The sequence below is a fragment of the Leucopleurus acutus genome (assembly GCF_964270905.1).
Source record: "Leucopleurus acutus genome assembly, chromosome: 21".
Lineage (NCBI taxonomy): Eukaryota > Metazoa > Chordata > Mammalia > Artiodactyla > Delphinidae > Leucopleurus > Leucopleurus acutus.
The window spans coordinates 32850522-32877122 of NC_139163.1; the positions used below are offsets into that span (position 1 = coordinate 32850522).

Here is a 26601-nt window from a genome sequence, read left to right on the forward strand (position 1 = left end):
AAAACAACCCTTTTCTCACTCAAAGGAGCTCAGAGCTGTTTTGTTCTCAAAGATCGAGCAAGAGGATAGTTACTTTTGACTTACCCTGTGAAGAAGACTTTTATTTTAAAATAACCCCATTGGAAACATTATCCTTATCACCAACAGCATACTGCCTCTAGAGCAGAACAAATTAGCACAGGACTCTGTATTGCCTGGTCCCCATCTCTCATCACTTGGGGACCCTCAGTGAGTCATACACCTCCAGTAAGATTCTAGGTGCCCCTAACGAGAGTTGGATACCCTAGACCAGCGGTACCCAGGGCTGTGCGGGGCACTCATGCTGCTCAGTGTTTCTGGATTACCCTAAATAGCACATTCAGCCTCAAAACAGGAAGGAAAAGGAAGACTTTTCTGCTGCATCTGAAAATATTTTTTGTAAAAAATGCTCAGTCATCTCTAGAACAGGATAAAGACCAGACGTAGGCAATGGACGCGTCTTATCTGGAGGGAAAAAGGGACTTAACATGATAAACATCTCAGGACATGATAAAACCCAGAGATTCCTTCCTGGGCCATCATTAATTTTTTTTAAAAAAATCCAGTAATGTGTGACTTATCAGAAAGATTTATATTCAGTTGAAAACCAAGCTATTTTTAGCTGAGCAAATGAGAATTCTTTGGCATATCTCTGGATGTCTCACTAAGTTTCTCAGGGACAGTGATTTTCAGTGGTGACAGGATTAAAAAGAAACCTTTTGTGATGTCATACAGGAAACACACTCTAGAGAGGGGCCAGCACCTGTAGAACTCGGTAAAATTTTATTTATGAAAATAAATTTATTTTAAAAATGGATGTATTAAAGAGACTCTTAGGGCTTCCCTGGTGGCACAGTGGTTAAGAATCCGTCTGCCAATACAGGGTACACGGGTTCGAGCCCTGGTCTGGGAAGATCCCACATGCCGCCGAGCAACTAAGCCCATGCACCACAACTACTGAGCCTACGTTCTAGAGCCCGCGAGTCACAACTACTGAAGCCCGCGTGCCACAACTACTGAAGCCCGCGTGCCTAGAGCCCATGATCCACAACAAGAAGAGCCATTGCAATGAGAAGCCCGCGCACCACAACAAAGAGTAGCCCCCGCTCACCGCAACTAGAGAAAGCCCGCGCGCAGCAACGAAGACCCAACGCAGCCAAAAATTTAAAAAAAAAAAAAAGAGAGACACTTACACTGCACTTAGAATATGTCAGGCACTATTCTAAGTGTTTTACAACTGTTTACTCATGTTCTTTTCTCTTCCTGCTTTGAGGCCCAGCGTGCTGTTTAGCAGAAACAATAGGATAAGTGGAGAAACTCTGAGCATCCTGGCGTGGCTAGGGCAGCCCTGGGCACACCGACCTGTCTGCTTGGGTTGACAGCAGACGTCTGTTCCTAAGAGTAAACTTCAGCCTCAGGCTCTGTCCAGGCAGGAGTGTCCTCTGTGTCAGGCACGGCTCTTACCATCTTATCACCTGTCCTTCACAACACCCCCGCCCTCCCAGCCCTCCTGTCTCTGACTTGTGTGCCCTCTTACCTCCTGCTGCTTTTAGGCTGAACCAGATGAAACTGTTAATCTTTGTTGCTGATGTTTCAACTGATTTTGTTTTATTTTAAAAAATGATAATTTCATGCAATTCACCCTTATGTTGCCTACCTTTTTAAAAAACTTGAGGTATAGTTGATTTACAATATAATTAGTTTCAAGTGTACAACATAGTGATTCAAATTTTTTAATAAAATATACTCCATTTATAGTTATTAGAAAATATTGGCTCTATTCCCTGTGCTGTACAATGTATCCTGTAGCTTATTTATTTAATACGTTGTAGTTTGTACCTCTTAATTCCCTACCCTTATCGTGCCCCTCCCCCTTTCCATCTCCGCACTGGTAGCCCCTAGTTTGTTCTCTATATCTGTGAGTCTGCTTCTTTTTGTTATATTCACTAGTTTGTTGTATTTTTTACATTCCACATATAAGTGATACCACACAGTGTTTGTCTTTCCCTGTCTGACTTATTTCACTTAGCATAATATCCTCCAAGTCCATCCATTAATACTGCCTACATTTTAAAGAAGAGAAATGGCTGCTTAGAATGGTCTAAGTATCAATAACTTGCCCTAAATTCTCAGAGGTTCTCAACAGCAGTACCCGGATTCAAAATCCAGTTTGCTCCCTTCTGAACGCACTAGTATGCTACTTTTAAGAGTGTGCACCCAAGAACCAGCTGCTGCGGTTTAAACATCAGATCATCATCCTCTTATAAGGCTGTGACTTTAGGATAAAGATTTTTCGCTCTGTGCGTCAGTTTTCTCATCTGTAAAATGGGGATAATAATAATGCAGTACTGTCCAATTTGTAGGACGGTCTTGACAATTGGATGGGGAAATCCAAGTACGGAATTTAGACAGTGCCAGGCACTCAGTAAGCACTCTATAGAGTGAGCTATTATCTTCAGGTTGCCCTTAATACATTTTTTCCTGCTTGAGTAAATATACCAACACACACAGGCCTCTCCTTTGTCTGCTAACATGAGGCGCTCGAACTGAGACAGTCAATAGTAAAAACCTAATTATGATGCCAAGTAGGTAGGTGATGACCGATTAACAGCAGCTATTCTCACAATTTCCAGACGTCATGGGGCTGAACCTGCAGTCCTGTGTTACGCTACTGGATCCTTTCCCTTGTTCTTTATTTTTTTAAGGAGGAAACGGGGGCTGTCACTCCTCCTAGGGACAACAGGTGTGACTTATCATTCTCGATATGAGCCAAGGAGCCTCCAGACAGGGCAGGGAGCGCAGCCCGAGAACAGGAGGCCCACGGCAATTCCTGTAAACTGTCCCTAAACCAGTCCTAGCAGGGGCCGGGAAATTCCCCCAGTTCAAAGTCTAGGAAGCGTGTCAGGCTGACCCCGGCGGTGCCAGGTGAGGAAATCCCCATGTTCCCTGTCCCAGAAGTCGCCCAGGTCTAAGTCGCTAAGTCTGAAGAGGACTCTGGCGTTTCTTAAGGCTGGTCACCGGGCGGAGCAGGGCGGGGCCTGGGCCGCGCAGTCCCTTTAAGGCCGCAGCCCACGTGCTCCGTGACGTCATAGTAGGAAGTGTTTTAGGAAGTGGCGCTCTGCTGGCGGGTTTGAGATTCCCGCACTTTAATGTCGTCTGGGTGGCGCCCGCGCCCCGCCGCCAGGTGAGTCCCTCGGGCGGGCGCCCCCGGTGTCACCTGCCCGGCGGGCTCGCACCCCTCCTCTCCGAGTCTCGCGGAGACGCCCGTGACGGGTTCTGAGTCAGGGGTTCCTGGGCGGGGGGAGCTGGGAGGCCCCGGAGCCCGGCCCCGGCGGGGTGGTGCCGGGTGGCGGCCGCGAGGCGGGGGCCCGGGACGGGGCGGTGATTCGTCCGCGCCGCGGTGACGCAGGGACCGCGGGGAGTTGGGAGGGGTGGCTCCCCGGCCAGCGGTCAGGGCGCCCGGGCGGGGTCCCGGCTGGGGGACCCCTTGCAGGTCCTGGGCAGTGGGGCGCCCTGTCCTTTGAGGGACTCTCCTCCCTGCTGCTTCCGTACAGCTTGGGGAGGGGGCGGTCGGTGGAGGGGCTGCGAAAGGCCGGAGTTGGCTACCAAAACCAAAACCAAACCAAACAACCTGGTTTATGTACGAGGTGAAAACCACTTCCGATTTTTCTCCTTTCACATGGAAGGGCTGTAGTATCTCTTGTCCATCACCTTGTGTTCCATTCTTCCTTAACTTTCGCTTTTTGTCCCCCACCGCCAAATTGCTTACAGAGTTAGCAGGACATCAGTATGAGCTGGTCACCTTCCCTGCCAACCCAGACATGCGGGGCTTGGGAAATGAAAGAACGGCTTGGGACAGGGGGATTTGGGAACGTCATCCGATGGCACAATCAGGTAGGCCCGGTGCCGCTGGGAAGAGCTGGGGGCGGCGGGGTTGGGGTCAGGCTCCCCCCTCACTGCCTCTGCCCGACCCTGGGCTCCCTGGGTGAACGGGACTCACCTTGGCCATGGGCTTCTTGGGAGAGAGTGAGAGAGGGGGCCTCAGGGCCCCTAAGCTGACTCTAGGTTAGTGGTCTCCAAGCTTTAATGACTGTGTCACCTAAATAAATAGTAAAAAAAAAAAAAAAAAGTTTAAGCTTTCAGCTTCAGTTATATATATTGAAAATTACATATCTATGCTAACCTTAGACTAACACCTACTAATACATTGTGTAGTAATATATTACATGTTATGAAACATGCAAAAATAGAAAAATCTAAAGTGTGAAAATAATAAAATATTTTCACATGTTTGAAAAGAATTTAAAAAATATTTAAGAAGACATTATGATGTCTTCCCAGTATTGTTTGCAATACTTCACAGCACGAATTATACAGAGACACACGAAAGTGAGAATTATCGGTAAGGATGGTGGGTGAACATCCGTATTTCAAATAATTTTTATAGTTTTGAATTCTTTGGACCGATTTGTTTATAGCTCTGCTAGATCCTGATTTTTTTTTTTTTTTTTTTGCGGTACGTGGGCCTCTCACTGTTGTGGCCTCTCCCGTTGCGGAGCACAGGCTCCGGACGCGCAGGCCCAGTGGCCGTGGCTCACGGAACCAGCCGCTCCGCGGCATGTGGGATCTTCCCGGACCGGGGCATGAACCTGTGTCCCCTGCATCGGCAGGCGGACTCTCAACCACTGCGCCACCAGGGAAGCCCTGATTGTTTTGTTTTAAACATCTTTATTGGACTATGATTGCTTCACAATTGTGTGTTAGTTTCTGCTGTATAACAAAGTGATCCTCATTGTTTTTATTCCTTATGTGTCTGATGTGAGTTTCTCACCCCACAAGCGTTAGGTCTTCCATATTACTGTTTGTTTGTACTGGTGTTACATGCGCTGAAATTCTCCACAGCAGTGTCTTTAAGCCATTCGTCCATTTTATGGAGTTATTTTGTTAAAATTGGATAATACCATCCATAATTCTACCAAGGTGGGGCACACGGAACCTGCAGCACGTCCTCCATCCCCTGCCTGTGGAATGCCCATTTTCCTTGGGATCCCTCGAGTGTCAGAAGCGGCACGTGTCCTGACAGATGATCTGAGGACGGTGCTGTACGGTTAATATCAGGAAAGCTTCATTTTGTGTTTATTTTTTGGATTCCAGTCTTGGGAAACCCCTACCTATACCCAATTTGGAGACCACTGCTTGAGGGAGCCCCCTCTCACCAAATAGATAATACTAGTTTCTTGACCCAAAATTCAGACACGCCAGAGCCCCTGAGGGAAGGAGGCTCCTGCTTTTTAATCAAGGGCCGCGAGCATCTTTTTGGACTCAAGAGATGGAAAATTTTGTACCGCTTCCCAGGAGCCTGGCTGCAGCCAGCAGGGAGGGTCATCCAGGCCCCCGGCCAGCCATGGCAGAGGGCCATCTCAGACAGCCACCCTCCTGTATCAACTGGAAGGCCCTGCCCTGAACCCTGTCAGCTCTGAGTGGATGAAGCGGCCCCTGGAGGAATGTGAGAGCCAGAGCTGGAGGGCAGAGGACAGTCCTGCAGCTGATAATTCTCACACTCACCCAGGAGACGCCAATTCCAGCCAACCCTGTGGCTGGGACGGGGTTGGGGGAGGGGTGCAGAGGGTGCAGCCAGGGGCCTGGCATCAGGACAGGAGAGTCAGATCCTTCCACAGCCCCACGCAGACCTGGGCCGGGCTGCTTCCAGACAGGCCAGGGCTTCTGGAGTCTTGACTGTAGCAAGTGTCCCGCTGCAGCTGAACTGGAGACGTCTTGGTTTCCTGCAGGAGGAGTTCTATCAGGATGTGCTGAGTGTCTGCCACGTCTCACCCCAAGTGGCCTCCATCTGCTCCTCTCTGGGCTTGGAATACGCTTGTCAGTTGGAGTTTGTTTCTGGCTTTATAGCTGCGAGCCCAAGAGTGTGTGTGTGTGTGTGTATGTGTATGGACTTGTTCTCTAGAATTACTGCTTTCCAGTTTCTTCTCCTGTTCAGAAACCTTAATTTTTAGAAAGCCAAAGGCCGAGCTCTTGTTCTCCCGTTTGCGGCCCCTCCACTCCCTGCCTCTCCCCCGTCGGCTCCCAGCTGAGCCCTGTGTGGGACGAGCCCCTCTCTCCTGGACGTCTCTGTGTGCATTCTGCCCCTGCCTCCAGGACCCCGTGTAGACCACCTCCCACAGAGCCGGCAGGCAGTACTCCTCGTCCCATGGGAGCTGGTTCTCACTGAACCCTTCACCCTCGCTCGTTCGTGCAGCCTCGCGCACTGCGTGGTTTTCTGCCTAGGGGTGTTCCCATCAGCCTGGGCTCTGCCTGGCTTTGGGCTTCTTTCACTACCCCCCCCACCAGAGACTCTCTTCGTGTTACACGTGTGTTAGGTGCACAGGGTCATTCACTCTTGGTTTCTGGAGAAGGGAAAGAGCCATTCATCAAGTGTTATAAATGTAAGCTCCCAGCTGTGATCATTGCGACCCAGGAGAGGGGCCCGGTGCAGTGAGACCTTGTACCAGAGGCCGGGGTCCGTCAGGGGGTCTGGAAGGCTGCCCCAAGGAAGCAGCGCTGGACAGGAGCCCTGAGGGTTGGTGGAAGCTAGCCGGGCAGAGAAGGCGGGAGGAGGATTCCAGGCCCAGGGCGCGGCCTGTTCAGAGCCCCTGCCGGGGGGTTGGGAGGGGTAGGTCATGGCAGGTGGATGTGAGCGGAAGGGCTGAGAGGGGAAGGGCTGCTTCAGGGAGCCCCGCTTGGGCTGCAGGAACACATGGCGGGGCCCAGGCAGTGCTGGGCTGGGAGGTCAGCTCTCCGAAAAAACTCCCCTACTCCTGCAGCGTGAAGGCTCCCACCGCGGCTTGTTTCTTGCCGCTGGCGGTTTAACCTCCTTTCTCACCGAATTCCTGAGTATTAGCAGTCAGCTCTCGAGATCTGGTACTGGGCCCCCACTGGCACTGCCCCGTCTGTTGGGGAGACCAGTTAAGTAAGAGGTTTCCGGAGCAGTCCGGGTGCGAGATTGGACTGGGCTGATGGTGGTGGACGTGGGGGGAAGTGGGCAGATTTAAGAGCTTTTCAGGGTGACATTGGCAGGACACAGGGGTGGAGTGGACAGTGAGGGGCTGGGGGAGAGGTGTCCAGCGTTCCCAGGTGTGTCGTGAGCACTGGCCCGGGGCCTGGCTCCGTCCAGGAAGCACTCCAGGTCCTCCTGGCGTCCCCCCTTGGGGAAATCCCTGGGCTGCTCTGGGTGCTTAGGGGAGGGTCTTTAATCGGTGTTCAGAATCAGAACACGAGCGTGTTCTCGGGGTGGGGGGGCAACCCTGCTTTCAGAACCTCTGGAGGAGAGCAGCTGGGATAGGGTGGTGGTTACTTAACTCCCGTCGGGCACAGTAATTGCTTATATTCGACATGACAACCATGTACGTTTTCCTAATACACCATGTACCTTGTCTACAAGAGAGAGTATTTGTCCTTCATCACAGGAGAAGCATAAAGGAGCCTAAGCATTGGTGTCCTCAGTCAGATGAGTCAGACTAATGATCAGACCCATCATTTTTTTTTCAGTATTTTTAAAATTAATTAATTAATTTATTTTAATTTTTGGCTGCGTTGGGTCTTCGTTGCTGCGTGCGGGCTTTCTCTAGTTGTGGTGAGCAGGGGCTACTCTTCGTTGCCGTGCGCGGGCTTCTCATTGCAGTGGCTTCTCTTGTTGCGGAGCACAGGCTCAGTAGTTGTGGCTCGCGGGCTCTAGAGTGCAGGCTCAGTAGTTGTGGCGCACGGGCTTAGTTGCTCCGCGGCATGTGGGATCTTCCCGGGCCAGGGCTTGAACCCGTGTCCCCTGCACTGGCAGGTGGATTCTTCACCACTGTGCCGTGAGGGAAGTCCAGACCCATCATTTATTGAGAACATCCTGTTTGCCAGCATGGACGAGGTGTTTTCACATGCGTTATCTCCAGTCTGCTCAACCACCCTAAATGGAAGTACTGTTGTCTTTACTCCCATTTTATAACTGAGGAAACTGAAGCATAGAGAAGTCAACCCCTTACTCAGAGAGGCTAAGCTAGTAAGTAAAGGAGCAGGAATCTTCTGAACCTACATCTGTTTGAATCCCAGCCTCATGCCTCCTCCACTGGCTTGTGGCTTCTCCAAGGTGGGGATCCAAGGTCAGGGACACCCCGGAACAGGCTCAGTTGAAGGACTAAAGGAAAAACACCCCTTTGGATGACAAAATATATGTCTTCCTTGCTAAACAGAGAACCCTAAAGTGAATATTTCCCACGGAGGAAGGGCAGTGCAACAAATGACCCTACCTGTCTCCGTGAGTTTTTTGGTTCTCTTACCAAGCATGGGCCTTGACAATCCTTGCTGCGTGGATACTCCCTTAAATCTTCAGCCCAAGGGTCAGTACTTTCTGGATGGGCTGATATTTTCAATAAGGTGTTTGTCAAACACAAAGGAAGAAGAAGAAGAGGCGGGGACCTCTGTGACCTCAGCTGCAGCCCCCTTCGGGAGCGAGGGGGAGAAAACTCAGGACTCGCAGTCGCACAGCCTGGGCTCAAGTCCTGGCTCTGGTGTCGGCAGCTTCAGGGCTCTGGGCCACAGCCTCCCACACGGATTTGAAAGAAGCTGAGATATCGATCCCCTCTGCTCTCAGCTTGTCTGGGCCAGATGTGGCGCTGCTACGCCCTGGAAGCCTCTGGACACGTCCCAGGGTACCTCACAGATACCACATATTTACTCTGTGCGCTATGATGGGAAAGGCTGGGAGTTGCTGCCCTGGTCCCTGAGGACACACCGGTTATCCCTCTAGAAGTGGCGCTGGCTCTACTTGTCCCCTCACTGGACGACACTAAGCTCACTTTAGCCTGTCTGTGTGTCTTCAGGTCTTAAAGACTTTGAGCACGGGCCTGAGGCCATCAGGGGTCCGTCAGGGAAACAAGGAGGTGGCCCTGACATACTGTGCTCTAGTCGAGGGGATAAAGTGACTCCTCAGGAACACACCGAGTGAGTGTAATGTGAGCACCAGGTCGTGAGGAAGTAATCACGGCTCCTGTTTATCGGGAGTGCCATTGCCAGTTGTGCTGGATGCTTCACCCACACTGTCGCGTCGATGCCGGAGGTGGCCGGAGGCTTCTCAAAGCAGGGTTTCACGGGAGGTGGACTGCAGGTGGTGGGATGGGGAGAGCATCGCCTGCATGGGGCTAGGAAGGGAACGGTGCTGCGGGAATGTGCGCCAGGCCCTCAAGGATCAGATGCTCTGTCTCATTTAACTGACAGCACCGGCAGGGGTAGGGTCGTCTCCACCTTGTGGATAAAGACCTAGAGGCCTAATGGGCTCAAGGTCGCACATGCACCAGGCGGAGTACAGGGATCATGATCTGACCTGCTTCACCCCTGAGCCCATGTGGGTGGGTTTGGAGGCCGACATGCCCGTTAGGTGTTTACTCCGAAGGGAGTTGGGTGGAGTCAGCCGTCTCGGCGTAGACTGGTCACCGGGGTTGAATCAGGGGTGAAGCTGCGGCTAGACCTCGGCCTTCTGACTCTCAGGCCTGGGTTCTGTCCCTAGGATCTCTCTGGGCCCAGCTTCGCACCTCCTTCCTGAAACACTCATCTTGGAGGGAGGACCTGAGAAGGAACAAGGAAGGTATTTCTAATCCCGCTCTTGGATCACAGAGGCCTGTTGGGTGGTTGCCGTGGTAACAAGAGTCAGCGTTCTGACCTGAGGGTGTGGAGGGACCTCTCGGCTTCCCGTGCATGTCGCCTTGTCGTTAGAAGAGCACCATCTGATGGTCTCAGAAGTCTGAGGATGCATGCCCCCCCGCCGCCCTCACTTCAGAGTATACCCACGTTTATACGCGAGGTTCGTGTTTTCCTGTGCAAAAGGCAGAGTCACAGACACTCAGAGGACCTTCATAATCAACTGCCTTTGATGTAGGTACCACTGTGGGCCCCTTTCTCCATTTTCTCAAAATACACATCACTTCTGAATTTTGCCCCAGCTTACTAGGCGTCGGATACTGCGATGGTTTGGGCCGAGTCTGGGTTTCCAGAGAACTGAGCTGAGAGTGGGAGGTTCCGAGCCAAGTGGAGACAGTCATCCATGCCCTCGAGTGTCATTGCTGCTGGGGAACCAAGCCCCCCCAACCCGACTTTCAAAAACATCTTCGTAGCCTGTTTACGATGAATTGAATTTCGCTTTCCAGAGCCAGTATGTTTTTAGCAATGGAAGGTCCTTCTCTTTGGGTTTCTGTTTCAAATGAAACATTACTCATGGAAAAATGGGAATGTTTCAGAGTACCTCCTAGAGGGCCACCGGGTAAGAAAAGTTGTGTCTGTGTCTGCATGGGACACTCAGGCCTAGGAAGTCAGGATTTCCCCTGCCGCCATAGGACGAAGCTGAGCTGTCCAGAGTCAGTGTTGGTGTCTGTGCCCACTTAGTCTGTGATGTGTTCCGTGTTCATATCGTTAAGTTCGCTCTTTAGGTTTCGTTTGGCAGTTGAGACCAATGTTGGATCAGTCTTCGATATCAGAATCTGTTTGTGGATTCTGGGATGGGCCAGGTGATGGCTGTGTGTTAGCTCCGGTGTTTGTGTTGGGCAAAAGACTACAGTTATCTACAGTCACCCAGCATATACAGGTAGAGTCTATAAAATATTTTCTAAGTCACTTAATAAGTCTACCCTTTGGGTTTGATTTACCTGTTATCTTTATGAAGGAAGCATACTGTTTATGCTTGGGAGAATAACAATGCCTCCCAAAATGTCTGCGTCCTAACCCCTTGAGCCTGTGACTGTGTTAGGTTATGTGGCAGAGGGAATCAAGGTTGCTAATCAGCTGACTTAAATGGGAAGATTATCCTGGGTGATCTTGGTGGACCCACTGTAACCACAAGGGTCATTAAAAGTGGAAGAGGGAGGCCGGAGAGTCAGTGTCAGAGTGATGCAACCACAAAGACTCAGCTGGTCATTGATGGCTTTGAGCTGCAGGAAGGGGCCATGAGCCAAGGGATGAATGCATCCTCTAGAAGCTGGGGCGGGCAGGGATGTGCGTTCTCTGGAAAGGGACATGGCCTGCCCACATCTTGATTTTAGTCCAGCGAGGCGCTTGCCAGACTTCTGACCTCCAGAGCTATCAGGAAATAAATTTGTTTTAAGCCAGTAAGCTGGTGGCAGTTTGTTGTAGCAGCAATAGAAAAGGAATACACTGTTCTGTGTATTGAAGTTAAAGTAGGTGCAGATTTTTAAACTCTCAGAGTCATCCTGAGGTAACACACCATGCGTGGCAGTATCTTCTTCGAAACTGGTGCATAAGGCACTGTCCATCACAACGTCACACGCTTGAGTGGATGCTCCCGGTGGCGTCACCTCCTTTTACAGCCTGGCCGTCAGTCTTCTCTCACTGGTAGATCTCGGCATCCCAGCCCGGGTTCCTGTGCGATCCCGCCCACCTGGAAACAAGCATCTAGACGCATGTCAGAGCGGCTGTTGCTGAAGTTACCAGAGAACTGGGCGAAAACGTTCTAGTCTGAACGCTTAGTGGGAAGTGAAACTCGAAAGCAGATTCAAATCAGTTCGAGAGCAGAGGAATCGGGAAGTTCACGCTGTAGAGGATGGAACGTCTTGTGAGATGTAACTCAAGCCTGTTTGTACATCGATTAAAGAAATAGTGGTCTCTTGACACACACTGTAACTCTTGACAAATATTAGCTGAACGTCCACCCAAGTTCACTCGTCCAGCTGTAGTGATGGGCTCAAGAGCAACAGGACTGACAGTTTTTGAAAGAGGTCAGCTCTTCTTCAATAGGGCTTCTGAACCCAGGCCAGAGATCAGGATTCTAAGGGCAAAGTGAGTGAACGATGTGGCACAGCCTGGCCATCAGTGCCTGCCTGGCACCAGGGAGTGTTGGCACAGAGGCAGGCATGGACCACTGCAGGGTGAGCCTGGGAAACACTGTGCTGGGTGAGAGGCCATCACAAAAGGCCACATCTTGTATGATCCCACTTAGATGAACTGTCCAGACAGCTAAATCTGTAGAGACAGAGTGTAGACGGGTGGTTGCCTGGCGCTGGAGGGGGTTGGGGAGAAACGGGAAGTGATGGCTGATGGGTGTGGGGTTTCTTTGGGGGATGATGAGCGTGTTCTAAAACCGACTGTGGCTTTAGCCACGTTACTCTGAATGTGCCCCAACCATTAACGTGTATGCTTTATTTATTTTTGGCTGTGCTTGGTCTTCGTTGCTGTGCGCGGGCTTTCTCTAGTTGCGGCAAGTGGGGGCCACTCTTTGTTGCGGTGCGCGGGCTCTAGGCGCATGGCCTTCAGTAGTTGTGGCACGCGGGTTCAGTAGTTGTGGCTCGTGGGCTCTAGAGCGCAGGCTCAGTAGTTGTCGCGCACGGGCTTGGTTGTTCAGTGGCATGTGGGATCTTCCCGGACCAGGGCTGGAACCCGTGTCCCCTGCATTGGCAGGCGGATTCTTAACCACTGTGCCACCAGGGAAGTAAGTCTCCACATGTGTGCTTTAAACAGATGAATTGAATGATATGTGAATTATAGCTCAGTAGAGCTGTTGAAAAAAAAATAAGGATGTGAGGTGACTGCACGACAGAGGCTTACCCACAGCCACGTGGGGGTTTGATAAAAGCCACTTACTTCTGAGAGTGCCCTGGAGGTGTGGCAAGTACCTGATTCAGGCCTTGGAGCCGTCATGGTCAAAAAATGCCTCCGCCTTCTTCCCGAAGCTTTTGTTCTTGAATGTCGGTTTTAGGGACGGGTCTGTTGACCAGCGAGTCAGGGGTCTTAGTGGACACCGTCTGTCTCCGTCTGGGACTCCCATTTTCGTTTTCCTCCCGGGTGGGTCCTTGTTCACGGGGATAGTGGCTAGTTTGGTGGACGTGTGACCGCGATGCACTTCCACTGCCCTCGGGAAGCATGTGTTCCTGGGGACCTTGCCACGTCCTCAACATGCCTCTGTTAAGTCCCGTCTGTACCGAATGAACTCCTGCACTTACAGAGCTTATGATTCCTTACGGTATGCCTGTTCATAAACAGAGACAATGGTCCAACAGGGCCTGTAGGACACCCATCCTTCAGTTGGGCACCAGTCGGATTTTGGTACCGTTCTGAAGCCTTTTCTTGCTGGATTTACACTCCGCCCGTCCCACCAGCTGGGGCTTGTCCCAGGGCTCATGGCACGTGGGCTGTTGGGGGAAGGGGTCTCGCCGCAGGTGTGTAGGGTTCGCGGGGTAGGGGTGGAGGTCGGCTTGCTCGCTGATGGCAGGGCCAGCACCCAGGCTGCTGCCACAGAGCCATGACCAGGGCAGCTGCTGACCCTTGGCCGTCCTGGGGGCCCCATGAGCCAGGAGGTGGTGGCCGAGTGCTGTCCTTGATTCTGTCTAGACACGTAGGGGAAGGGAAGAGTTTATTCTCGGGGCCTAGGCGGTCGCTCATTCACGAGAATTGTAGTGATTGCCTTCGTTCACGGGGCCTCCATCAAGGGCACTGTGCCAGGTACTGCATTAGGGGTTAAATGCACGAGGAAGGACGGGCCCATAGTTTAACGGAGAAAAGAGAAAATAACCCTGTGACCCTATGGAAAGTAAGTCTTTGGTAGGTAAGTACAATGAAGGAGTGGGGGGGTCAGTGCCTGGCATCTGCACGAGCCAGAGCAGAGACCCTAGAGCACAGGACCGGGCCGATGGTCTGACCTAGACTTGGCGTCAGACACCTAGGGTGGAGTCGACGGTGGGTGATGGAAAGGCAGGTTAGAGCCCAGCCTGGAAGGGTTTTACATGCCTGGAGTGCCTGTGTGACATGGGTCTGCCCCCAAGAGTGTTACTGAACACCCCTAAGGGCTGGACACTGCTAGGGGCTCAGCTCCGTGACAGCCCTGAAAGGTGGGTGTCAGTGTTCCCATTTTACAGCTGAAGACACTGAGCCAGACCTCGTGGTCTGCCGAGGGTCACAGAGCTGGTACATGGCTGCATCGGGATTTGAATCGGCCTGTGTTCCATCTTCTATACCAGGCTTGCATTCTCTCTGGAGAGAGAAACCCCCCAGAGGGAGAAGCATGAAGACTGAAGCCAGGGCATTAACCGTTAGGTTGAAGTGCAGGGAAGTGCCCTTCGCATGGGTCGGAGGTCACGTCCAGCAGCGTTGGGGTCTGAGGAGTGAGGACCCTCTGGGGCAGGAGTGGCCGGCAGAGGTCTCGTGGAGGAGGTGGGGACGGAGCAAGGCCTCCGTGTGGACTTGGGATGGATAGAGATGAGGGGAGGGGGCAGGCTGGGAGCTGGGGCTGGTGGGGACCCACGTGACGGGCTGGAGGTGACGGGGGGACGTCTGTTCAAGTGGGCACCCATGCAGACCTCGGGAGCCTGGAGGTGATGGCGGTCCGTGCTCCAGGTCCTAGGGAGACGGCTTCGGATTTGACCCTCGGCCTTCTCTGATCCTCCCGTACATGTCCTCTGCAGGAAACGGGCGAACAGATCGCTATCAAGCAGTGCCGGCAGGAGCTTAGTCCCCGGAACCGCGAGCGCTGGTGCCTGGAGATCCAGATCATGAGGAGGTGAGGGCCTGGTGCACGAGTGCGCCCGGGTGCGGGACCACAGGGCCGGGGGGCTGCAGGGCCGGGGGCCTGGGACGTCGGAATGACTCTGGAGGGAGCTAGCAGGCCGAGCTTTGGGATGTGGAGCAGCAGCCCCAGTTCTGTCTGGGCAGGAGTCATAAATCCCAGTCTCTCAATAAGGACCCCAGCCCCACTGTCCAGAGGGGCGACTTCCGGAGGAGCGGCAGTTACAGCCATCACTTGGCCTTGCCAAGGGCTCTTGGGGGTTTTCTTTGTTATATTCAATTATTTAAAATAGCCATCGCAGTGACTTTTCCTTTGTTGGCAAAAGTCCTTTTTTCTCCAGTGTTTCCAATTCCGAGCTGGTTTGTGAGTCTCCCGTGCCCTGAGCCTGTTGCTGCCGTCCGTTCCTCCAGGGTGCCCTCCCAGCCAGGAAGGCACGTGGGGAAGCTCACAGACCGACAGGTCCCAAACAGGGGCTCCTTGCTGGAGCTCAGGGAAAGGGGAGGCGTCCCCTTGTTTGCAGGTGCACGTACGCGCTTGTGCGCGCACACACACACACCCCCACACACCCCCCACACACACCCCACACACATACACACACACCCCCCACCCCACACACACACCACACACACACACACACACACACACCACACACACACCCCACCCCCCCCACACCCCACACACACACCACACCACACACACACACACACCCCCACACACACCCCACCCCCCACACACCACACACACACACACACACACACCCCACCCCACACACAACACACACACACACCCCCCACCCCACACACACACCACACACACACACACCCCCCCCCACACATACACATACACACCCCACCCCCCCACACCACACACACACACACACCCCCCCCCACACACACACACACACCCCACCCCCACACACACACCACACCACACACACACATACACACACCACACACACACACACCCCACCACACACACACACCACACACACACCCGCACACCCCCCCACACCCCCCCCCACACACCCCACACACACACACACCACACACACACACACGCACACACACACACACACACACACACCACACCACACCACACCACACACACCATCCCCGCCCAGTGGTGTGAGATCTGAAGTCCCCCTGCTCTCTCTGCCTCAGAGCAGTGCGGAGATACAGGGAGGACTTCCCAAGGGCACTCTGAAGAGAACGGAGCTCTGCACGGGGTGCCCAGAGCTGGGCTACGGTGCTGACAGGAGCGCTGCCCGGGCCCTGGGCGAGTGGTGAGCCCCGCGTCTCCCCGCCCCGCCGCTCGCTCTCCAGGGCCCTCGGTGCCTGCAGGCCGCCCTCCCTCACTGGTTCCCTCCCCCCAGGCTGAACCACCCCAACGTGGTGGCCGCCCGGGACGTCCCCGAGGGCATGCAGAGCCTGGCTCCCAACGACCTGCCCCTGCTGGCCATGGAGTACTGCCAGGGAGGGGACCTGCGGAAGGTGAGGCTGCGGGGGCCGGGCAGGGCGCTCGGGAGCCTTGGGGCGGGGTCGCGGGGTTACGGGTGCACGGAGGGCAGGGAGGGGCTTGCCGTGCACCCTGCGCAGCTGTCCCTGACGTGACGCGGAAGACCCACCAGGTCCGAGCGCAGGGAGAGGCTGGTCAGACTCCAGGACGGGTCTTCCTCCCTCGGCACGCTGGGGCCACTTGAGCCCTTCGGTGTCGTCGTGGCCACTGGCCCAGATCAGAGGGCTTCTCCCAGATGTGGCCGCCTGGGGTCCTGGAGTGGGGCAGGAAGGGACTGGCTTGGGCCAGCTGGGCTGGGGACCCAGAGCCCCACTGACTCAGCTTCTGGGCCCGTCTCCCTTTCTTCCCGCCGCGTCCACCACGTCCCTTTGCCAGAACGCACGCTGCGGGGTGGGTGTCGGGGACCGTTGTGTGTCCCCCTCCCCAGCGATCTCCGGAACAGTGTCATGAGCCGCTCTTACACGTGGCCTCATGTGATTCTCAGCAGCCCGTGACGTGGGTAAAATGGATGGGATCCCGTGTGAAGGGTGGGCCCCGCGGCCCCGAGGGCCCACGTGGGCATCCGGGCCTCACACAGCTGCAGCAGCAGAGGCTGGGTCACGGCCAGTGGGTCCCAGCCGCAGGACCCCCTCCGTCTGTGAAGGGAATAGCGCCCGGCGCACGAGGACCATGAGAGCTCTGGGCAGGAGCTGGTTTTGTATTGAAAAGAGGTTGCCTGTTCGTCTCCACCCCCCTCACCTCGCACTCTGGACAAAGGTCTGCATTGTTCGGGGGCGCGGTCAGGATGGCCAGGCAGTTCTTCCATCCGTACTCAGCACTTTCCGGGACCCGGCATCGCGTGCTTTCCCAGCACTCTCCGGCCCTTCCCACCTTCCCTCTCCAAAGGAGACTTTCCATGAGGGCTGGTGTGCCCGGGTGGCTCTCCCATCCTGGGAGATGGGCTCATCCTGGGGTTCAGGGCAGGATGTGAGCACAGTCATTGGCAACCCGCAGGCCGGGACTGATAACCGATGACAAATGGGGAACTTGACAACGCTTCCATTTTCCCCTTTATCTTCCTAATCTTTGACAGCTGTCTGATTCCTAACTGCAGCTCTTTAGGGAGATAAAGCCGTGTCATTGTAGTTGAGTGGACAGTCCTTAGAGGGCAGCGTGGGAGGGGTGGGAGGTGACCAGCTTACAGAGGCAGAGGACTTTGGACGTCATCTTGTAGGCAGCAGGGAGCCGTTGGCCAGGGAAGACTGACACAGACTTTGGCGTGATTGACCTGGCACGGGGTGCAGGATGGTGCAGGGGACGCGGGAAGCGACTGTACCCCACGGGGCCTTGGTCCACGTGGTCACCAGGGCACCTGGGGTGCCCGCGGTCTGTCCTCTTTGTTCTCCAAATGAGGTGGCTCGTCTTTCGCATCTCTAGAAAGTTCAGAATCCGCACCTGGTCTGGGGAGACAAGCTTGGCCAGTACGGGAGCGAGGGTAAAAGCCAGAGCTGATTGAAGGAGTGCCGTGTGTGTGCCTGTCGCAGGGAGCGGCTGGCGGACGTGCGCGGATGTGGGTGTGAATTAACGACGGGGCACCCCGTCGGGAAGTTACTTCCTGAAGTTGAGGCCGGCTTCCAGCAGCAGATGGAGTCCCTCGACAGGCTTGCCAGGGCCAGGAGGGCACAGGGGCTGAGCGTTTGGGCACGAGCCTCAGGTGGACCTGTGTCCTATGGCGGCTCTGCTGCGCAGCGGCCGTGGTGGCAGACGGATGGCTGGACCCCTCCCGTCCAGCACCCTCACCTGTGAAGTGGAAATGCCGCCAGTGCTGGCCTGGGCAGGGGAGCGGGAGAAAGGGTGAAGTGAGATGGGGCAGGTGAGGCTGCACTGAGCCCGTCCACGCGGCTCTGCCAGGTGCCCGGCACGCACGAAGTGCTCGCTGCCCGGGCCCTGCTGTCATCCCCACCCCACAGCAAGGCCGCGTCGGGGAAGGGGTTGGAGGGAGGTGTTCAGTGGCTCCTTCAGGCTCTCGGGAGCAGTGGACCAACTGTGGCTGAGCTCAGATGGGCCTGCATACCCCAGGACCGCAGCACAGGTGAGACTCTGAGAATGACTCAGGGTTAGGGTTAGGGTTACACACGGGAGCACTTCTAGGAGCTCTCAGATGCTTCCTCCTTCCCCGCCTGGACCGACCCTGCCTGTCCTGCCCGGGCTGGCTGTCCACCCAGGTCCCCAAGGCCCAGGGCCCGGGGAGTGCTCAGACGGCCTTGGCTGGTGAAGGACACTTTGTGGGCGCATTGGTGGCTGGTGAGCGCTCCCCCTGACGCCTCTTTCCCCTTCTTGACAGTACCTGAACCAGTTTGAGAACTGCTGCGGCCTGCGGGAAGGAGCCATCCTCACCTTGCTGAGCGATATCGGTAAATCCCAGCCCTGGAAGTCAGGCCGTGCGCTCCGGGGAGAGACCTCTGGGGGCGAGGAGGGGAGACGACTGGTCCTCCGGTCTCTACGGAGGTGGGGTTGTCGGGGACAGACGGTGGTGGAGGACGGGGGACGGTGGGGATGTCAGCAGGGCCTAGTCGGGCTGGCACTGAACACAAATAGATTTCCCTTCCTTCCGGACTAAGTCATGAAGTGAACGATGGTGTATATAGGGTAAGACATTTCCTTTCCCATTAAAAGCTCCACTCCCTACTTTCCCAGAACAGCCAGTGATGGAGTAGGTTGTCTGTCCTTTGAATGAATTTCATCCCTTGGCAGTGAATTTTTCCACTTCCACACTGGCGGTTCTTTTGCTGGCCATAGGCTTAGGAAAAACGGGCCTTGTTTATCCCTTTGGTGCCCGTGGTGTCCTCCAAGGAGTGTGTCCATGGCCCTCAGAGAAGGCCTGGCTGGCAGCCCGGCTGGCCTGGGGAGCAGGAGCCTGACCTCAGCCTGCAGGGGTCAGATCCAGTCTCCTCCACCCTGGTGCCTGCTATTATTTAGGGGTAAACCTCCGAGGTTGGTGGTGCAAGGATCTAAAGTTGAGAGGTACCCAGAGTTCATAACTGAACCTTTGCCCCCAGATTTGGGGAATGACGTCATTTTCACCCCTCTGCCACCACAACCTCTTCGAAGCTGTATTCTTTTTTCCTTCTATGCGTCCAAACTTTCTTTTTAGGAAAATATCAAACATATAGGGAAGTCGGAAGAGTAGTGAAACCCGCACACCTGTCACCCAGGTTCACCAGTTGTTACCGTCTCACCACGTCTGTAAAGCTGTGTTGGCTGACGCTTGGCCTGGGAGGGCAGGGGTCCTCTGGTCCCCGCGGCTCCGGGTCTGCCTCCCTCTCACTCTGTGCAAGAAGGAAGTGAGCGGAACCGAGGGATGACATGCTTAAGGTTAGGATCCGAGCGGTCAGACATAGAAAATTCCCTCTCCCCCTGTAGCCGGTGTCCCTGTCCTGTGGATGGGGTTCACGGTGAGGGCAAGTTGACCTGGCACCAGTTTGGGTTTTTTTTTTACAGCTCTATTGAGGTATAACTGACAGGTAACACATGTAAGTTTCAGGTGTGCAGCATGAAAACATCGCACCGGTTTTACGTGACCAGCATGGGCGTCCGTCACCGGCCAGACTGCTTCCCTCGTGTGGGTGTGTGGGAGGTGCCCTTTCTGACTCCCTAGGGTGTCCAGTCCTTAGGCCAAGATCCCACCTGTTCCCTCGACACCTTGCCCCACCCTGGCCCATCCATGCTGTGCTTACACATTTACCTGTTTTTCGCCCCAGTGGCCACATCATCAGTTTATTCTCTGTTGGGTTGAAGGCAGGTTAGAAGGTTGGGGAATATTCTTTTGCTCTTCGTGGGCAACTTTGATTTTGTTTCTCTCTGGTTAGAGCTGCTTCAGGTCATTTTTCTGTATGTTATTCCCTCAGATATTGTGCTTCCCCTCATGAGATTATTTGTGCATTCGGTAGATCGTTATTAAGAAAGTCTTTGAGTTATTGGCTCAAGCACACGAAACCGCCTACTTGCCCACGCAGCCTTCTACTGCCTCAAGTGACTATAGTGATATTCATGGAGCCTCTGCTGGTCACGTGTCCCTTGATGTGGTCACGTGTCACATCCAGTTACCTTGGCCTCCTGCGGTAGCTTTCCTGTGATGCATTCAAGGTGTCTGTGTATAAGTTACATGTAAGTCACAGTCATGAAGACAGGAGACTGGTTCACTCCACGTGCTTATGTGGCTCCGTTCTCCTGTTGGTGGATGAGTATCAAAGGTCTTTAGGTCGCTGATTCCCTGTCTTTCCTCTCTGTGGCCCCAGGTTGGAAATAATGAGGCTTTGAAGCACTAGTCAACTAGACTTAAGTCCGTGAAGGCCGAGACTTAGTCACTGCTGTGCCCCTGGCATCTGGAACAGCAGTAGTACCTTACGTAGCAGCTTCTTTGTAAATATTTGTCAAACAAATGAAATAAATCCCAAAGGAAATTAGAATAAGGACCTATTTTTTTATTTAAAAGAACTGCTGTCCACATGTAATTAAATTAACACTCCCAGGTCAAATACCAGCACTTCCACCTGTTGGCAGTGTGACCTAGGGCACGTTATTTAATTCTTAAGGGCAGCAGCTTTAGTTGCTGTGAGGTGGGAACATAACTCACCACGTGAGAACCGTTAGGAGGGTGGAGTGAGGGAGGTGGGACACGTAATCCCAGCACACGCTCTGCTTGCCATGTTAACGTGCAGTGAGCCCGTGCTCGTCCCTTCCTCCTGTCCTTCCCCCCTGGGTTTGGGTTCATAGCACCCCTTTTAGAAAACCTCCGTCGCCCTCATTTGGGTTGTGACCCGAGGCTGGGGTCCAGTGAGCCAGGCAGGTGGCTGTCTTCTGAGACGTCCCTCCCCGGAAGTGGCTGCCTCTGGGATGCCGTTAGGCCCCCTGATCTGCAGGCTTCGGTGGAGGTTGCTGATAAGCCTGTATTGTACTTTCACTCCCTTTTATGATTTGTGTACGAGATTCATGAAGTTTATTTATTTTGCATGGATGTCGTCACAGAGACCAAGTCCGAAAGTTTTTCTGCGAGTTCATCTAACATAACTCTTTTGTATTCTGGAACATTTCCTGAACCTGTTTTGTTCCAGTTTGTCCCAAGGGCCGGCCGCACGTCCCCTTTGTGGAGCTGCCCTGCTGATCCCTGCCAGGTTGACTTCAGATAAGGGCAGAGCCCCACCCTTGCCTGCCAGGTCAGATTCACGACCTTCTCCTCTGGGTGACACCTACTTGCCTTTAACCTCTTCGGTGCCCCTGGCCTCTCAGAGATGCCCACTCAAAGCAGCGTCAGGATGATAGACGTAGGCGGGATTTTTTCCAGTGAGCTTTACGTTGCCCGAGAAGATCTTGCAGAGTACGCATGAGTGAGTGAGCAGACGCCCGGCAAGCACGTGGGTGAGCCCGTGTCCTGTGCCAGGACGGACAGGCCTGTTAGAACATTGCTCTTATGCTAGTAAGAGGTCTGGGGACAGGTGGCAGAGGCAGCTGGAAGTGTTCTGTCTTCCACATAAAGCAACCCTAAAATAGCTCCAGGAAGTTGTATCTCAGTGGACTCTATTTAAACAGTGTGCTCGTTATCCTTTGGAAAATATTGCCATGTGTTTCCCTCTGCCAGCTGACAGCAAACCCCTATGCACTCTGGAGGCCCAGGTCTCTGTTGCCCAAAGAGCGGGGACCTGCCCACACCCAGGCCAGCTGGGCGGGACGGAAAGCGATCACCGTCTTAGATCTTAGATCTGCACCCATCTTGATTCTCCAGGTGGCTGGGGTACCATGGTGACCGACCATCCTGTCCTCTAAGCATTCAGGGCCCCCGCTCCCCATTTTGTTTGTGCTCCGTTCTCTGAGTCACCATCTCTGTCCCTGTTAGAGCTGCTCCTAGCAGGCGTCCAGCCCTTCCACCTTACAGGACAGGGAGGGTTCCAAAGGGAACTCAGGGCTTTAGGGAGTCAGAACACTGGGCTCTCTGTTTTGTGTTTATGTAATTGTGGATTTCCTTGCTTATTCTGTTGAATACTTAAATTCTGACTGCACTGCTGATTATAATAAAAGATAACTACCTAGTCTCAGCAATCCAGGTCATTTGTATATAAAATACATGGAAAGGCGTAAATAACCAGATTAATGAATGTAATCATAATAGAGAAGACAGCTGCTCTCAGTCCTGGCCTTACTGCCTCTCCAGCTCTGCTGCCTCTGACGAGGGCCTTTCCTCTCTGGAAAACCGAGGTGACTTTCTGGGCCTGCGCGTCTTCAACTTTAAATGAGTCATTTGGGCTGGGTGACCCCTAGGGGCCCTTCTGACTCTGAATGTTGCTTTTTCATTGTTCAGGTTCTGATTTTCAGAAAGGTTGCCCGGAATGTCTTTGACATCTGCTGCACTGCCCCAGCCCGCCTGCTTCCCGCGGTCCTCATGCATCATCTTCTGCCTGGAACCTGGTCTTGATGCTGTCTGTCTGTTCCTGCCCCAGCCTGTGTGTCCCTCTCTGCACCTGGGTGACCGCCCGCTGCTTCCACTAGTATTCTGTGTGCCGGGCCGTTCTCACGACATCTTTATCCACCAAATCTTTTCCAAAGTCAGGACATTGAACGCTGACCTCCACCCTCAGCTCCATATTCACGTCTACACAACATTTCTCCCCAAGTCACTTCCAAACTGAAGTCCTAGACGTTTTCCTTAAAGCCAATCCCTTCCTGACGTCCTCTCTGTTGGGTCACTGGCCCTGTCTTTCTGCCAGCTACCCGACACGGCTGCCGACCTCGAATCTCGTCTCTTCCTACAACCTGCCCTCTTCCTGGTCCTCACCATCCCATTTAAACAGTCTCCATCCAGGGCTTCCCTGGTGGCGCAGCGGTTGAGAGGCCGCCTGCAGATGCAGGGGACACGGGTTCGTGCCCTGGTCCGGGAAGATCCCACATGCGGCGGAGCGGCTGGGCCCGTGAGCCATGGCGCTGAGCCTGCGCGTCCGGATCCTGTGCTCTGCAACGGGAGGGGCCACAGCGGTGAGAGGCCCGCGTACCGCAAAAAAAAAAAAAAAAAAAGAGTCTCCATCCTTTCCCTTGTGCTGAGCATCGCACTTTCCCTTTCTGTTCCCACCACCTCTGCTCATTCAGTGTCGCAGCACATCACTTACCTGGAGTCCTTATTCCCATTTTACTAACCCATTTTTCATGCTTCTGAAAGGATGCTTTCGTCATAATCCACCACTAGATCAAGACCAAACCTCATAGCCTCCCATCTCTCCTGATCCCCTCTAGCCAACTTCAAGACCCACTTTCCCATCCCCCTGTGAGCCTTTGTCCACATGCTCCTTTTTAGAATGCGCTCCGGCCCCTCCCCAGGACCCTGCGCTTTCAACCTGCCACTCCATGGGGAGCGCCCTGGCCTGGCGAGCACAGTGGGTCTCGCTCTCGGGATTCTTGTGCCCTCGTGGCCTCCTCCACTCAGGACTTGGTTTCCCTGCTATTGTTATATGACCTCTGCCTGTCCTTGACAGTAAGGACTAACTTCTGGGTTTGGGGCCCATCGACCAGACTGTTTGTGCAGTAAGTGAAGAAAACGGTTCGATCCAGTGGCACATTTTTGACAACACCTGGCACACTTATGTATGAAGACACTTCCTGAGGATGGTTGAATGAATGAGAGAATGATTTTGCACTTTTCTCTCAGCACTTGGTGTGCCTGCCTTGCTACCTTGCTGATGAGTCATAGGGGCTCTTTTAGCCAAGAAACCATTAGCTGGACTAAATCTCCACATGTCTGCACTTGGCCTTCCAGCCTGTTTTGCTTGGAAAGCCCAGTGACACCAAAGTGACTGGCACATAGTAGGCATGCGGCCAGTTTTTATTGTGTGAACGAATGTCCTCTTGCCCTTCTCCCGCACTGCTGACTCAGACCACCAACTGGTAATTGTCTTTTCTTTCCCTTCTAATCTCTGCGTCAGCTCTCTGGTCCATTTATCTTTCCGTTTCTTCCATTGCTGCTCAGGACTGTATCCTGAGCAACAATATTCTCAGGAGAGCTTAGTAATCTCTTTCAGTTCAGGGTATGTTCACTAGGCTTCATGGACACGATCCTTACACAGCTGTTTCTCCACGCGGGAGTCTAGCTGGTCCTGTCTGTTCCCTAATTTGTGGAGTGTGGTTTGGGATTCTGGCTCATCAGTAAGAACTCCAGGAGTGCCACCGTCTTCAGTTATAATGTCTGTGTCTCCCTCTTGAGCTGAGAGAAAGCTGGGGTCCAGACCTGGGTGCTGTTCCTGACAAGGACAGCAGGAGGGGGCAGATACGGACCCCTCCGAGCAGCGTCTGTCCTAGGAAATGCCACTGCGTGGTGTAAAACAGTTCACACGGAGTACTGCTTGGCAACACTTTTCTATCACTGGAACATGAGAAATTAACCTGCAGGCTTTTCTGCTTTGTGGTGTGCTTTTCCATTTCTATACGCTTGTAGTACCTCTATTGTTAGGGCCTTCGATTTTTAAGAAACTTTCAGACACAAAGGTGTTGTTCTTCATCTCAAATTCTTACGTTCCATCCAACTGAAATCAAATTAGATTCTCTTGGCTTGAGACAATTACAATTCATGACACTCTCCTGAGGTACCATTGTGTAAAACAGGGCACCGTCAGACTGAACTAAGCCTTTTAAGGACTGATCCCGTAAGGGGAGCTGTCTAAGAGCTCCTGCCCATCAAGGTTTTGACCGTTTCACTCGGTCCAAGAAACTGTGTATCACAACACCTATAGGGTTTTTAAATTCCGGGCTTTATTAAGTTGACAAAAAAGCATTTGAGAATAAATGACTCCCCCGAAATGAGGACTCAAGTTTGTCATGTACAGTTGCTTAAGCATAAAAATAGACAGCTGTTAATAGTGATCACTGGCTTGGTCACCAGCTTGCCCTCTGTCCTCCCTAAAGACCTGGTGACAACTCTCAATCTTTGTAGTGTCGAGAGCAGCGCTCTCCGTGTGATCTGATTGCCCTCCCTGGGAGCTTCTTGGGACACCTCCCCTGCTTGTGCCCTGTGTCACTGGCTCTGAGAGGTTCACATCTAACTTCAGAGGCCTTGCCTTAGTCTGTGTTTCTACTTGCGCTGAATACAGTGAGTTTCAATGTTCGTATATCCTGCTCTTGAACAAACTGACCCACGCCTTTATGTATTACACCCTGACACTGTGTCACATACCCAAGCAGGCCTTTGTGACTCAGTCACTGAGCAGGCATGCCCAGTCTCCCCACACGGTGCTTCCGCTGGCCGCTCGTTCACATGCAGCAGTGGCAGCATCCCTGTGTGCAATGTCGTGTCTGTGCAATTATTAGTACTTGTTATTACACGTTGCTTTGATTCTTTAATAAAGATTAGTAAAATAAAAATGAAAGTGCTGATAAAAAGCATGTCTTTTAAAAGTTACTGTAACCAAGAACAATGTTTGGGGGGATTTGGTGAGGCACACTTTGAAAGCAGCGAGTGTGTTCCTTCATTTGGACGTTTGTTGGACCTAAGCCAATCACTGTACCCAGTTATGAAACAAAAGAAAAGAAGGAACAGGTGTGAAATGTTGAAACTCTATGGTCAAAGGCTGGGTTTAAAAGGGCAGATTTAGGGACTTCCCTGGTGGCACAGTGGTTGGGAGTCTGCCTGCCAATGCGGGGGACATGGGTTCGAGCCCTGGTCCGGGGGGATCCCACATGCCACGGAGTAACTGGGCCCACGTGCCACAACTACTGAGGCCGGCATGCCTGGGGCCCATGCTTCGTAACAAGAGAGGCCACCTCAATGAGAGGCCCGTGCACCACAACGGAGAGTGGCCCCTGCTCACCGCAACTAGAGAAGAGCCTGCGCATAGCAGCGAAGACCCAATGCAGCCAAAACAAATAAATAAATTTATTAAAAAAAAAAAGAAAAAGGGGCAGATTTAAGGAGAGGTTTTGCGATTTGACTTAATGTGCGGATGGAACATCCCCGAGAAGATGGAAGTTGCGTGTTTATCTATTTATTTTTAAAATAAATTTATTTATTTTATTTATTTATTTTTGGCTGCATTAGGTCTTCGTTGCTGCATGCGGGCTTTCTCTAGTTGCGAAGAGCGAGGACTACTCTTCGTTGTGGTGTGCGGGCTTCTCATTGCAGTGGCTTCTCTTGTTGCAGAGCAACAGTAGTTGTGGCACGCGGGCTCATAGTTGTGGCTCACAGGCTCTAGAGCACAGGCTCAGTAGTTGTGGCGCACGGGCTTAGTTGCTTCGCGGCATGTGGGATCTTCCCAGACCAGGAATCGAACCTGTGTCCCCTGCATTGGCAGACAGATTCTTAACCACTGAGCCACCAGAGAAGTCCCTGAAGTTGGGTGTTTAACTCTCAGTTAGACTTTCTCCAGTGTTTTCAGGAAACATTCAGCATGAAAGTCTTTAATCAGCATATCTGATCCCTTGGTTTCTGCAGAGGACTTCTCTCTTACCCGCCTCCCTGCTGTGCCCTGGCCGAAGACCCGTTAGTAAACCTCTCTTAGTGTTGTGATCACTTT

General features: G+C 53.2%; 1 protein-coding gene across 1 annotated transcript in view; it reads left to right on the top strand.

Moving 5' to 3' along the window:
- Positions 1–3122: 3122 nt before the first annotated feature.
- The window catches only part of IKBKB (inhibitor of nuclear factor kappa B kinase subunit beta), a 47490-nt gene continuing 24011 nt past the window's right edge, over positions 3123–26601 (top strand). The window contains exons 1-5 of the mRNA XM_082863664.1: positions 3123–3202; positions 3790–3912; positions 14460–14554; positions 15933–16050; positions 18399–18468. Coding sequence (XP_082719790.1) covers positions 3808–3912; positions 14460–14554; positions 15933–16050; positions 18399–18468 — 388 coding nt within the window. The 5' untranslated portion in view covers positions 3123–3202; positions 3790–3807. The remainder of the gene's footprint in view (positions 3203–3789; positions 3913–14459; positions 14555–15932; positions 16051–18398; positions 18469–26601) is intronic.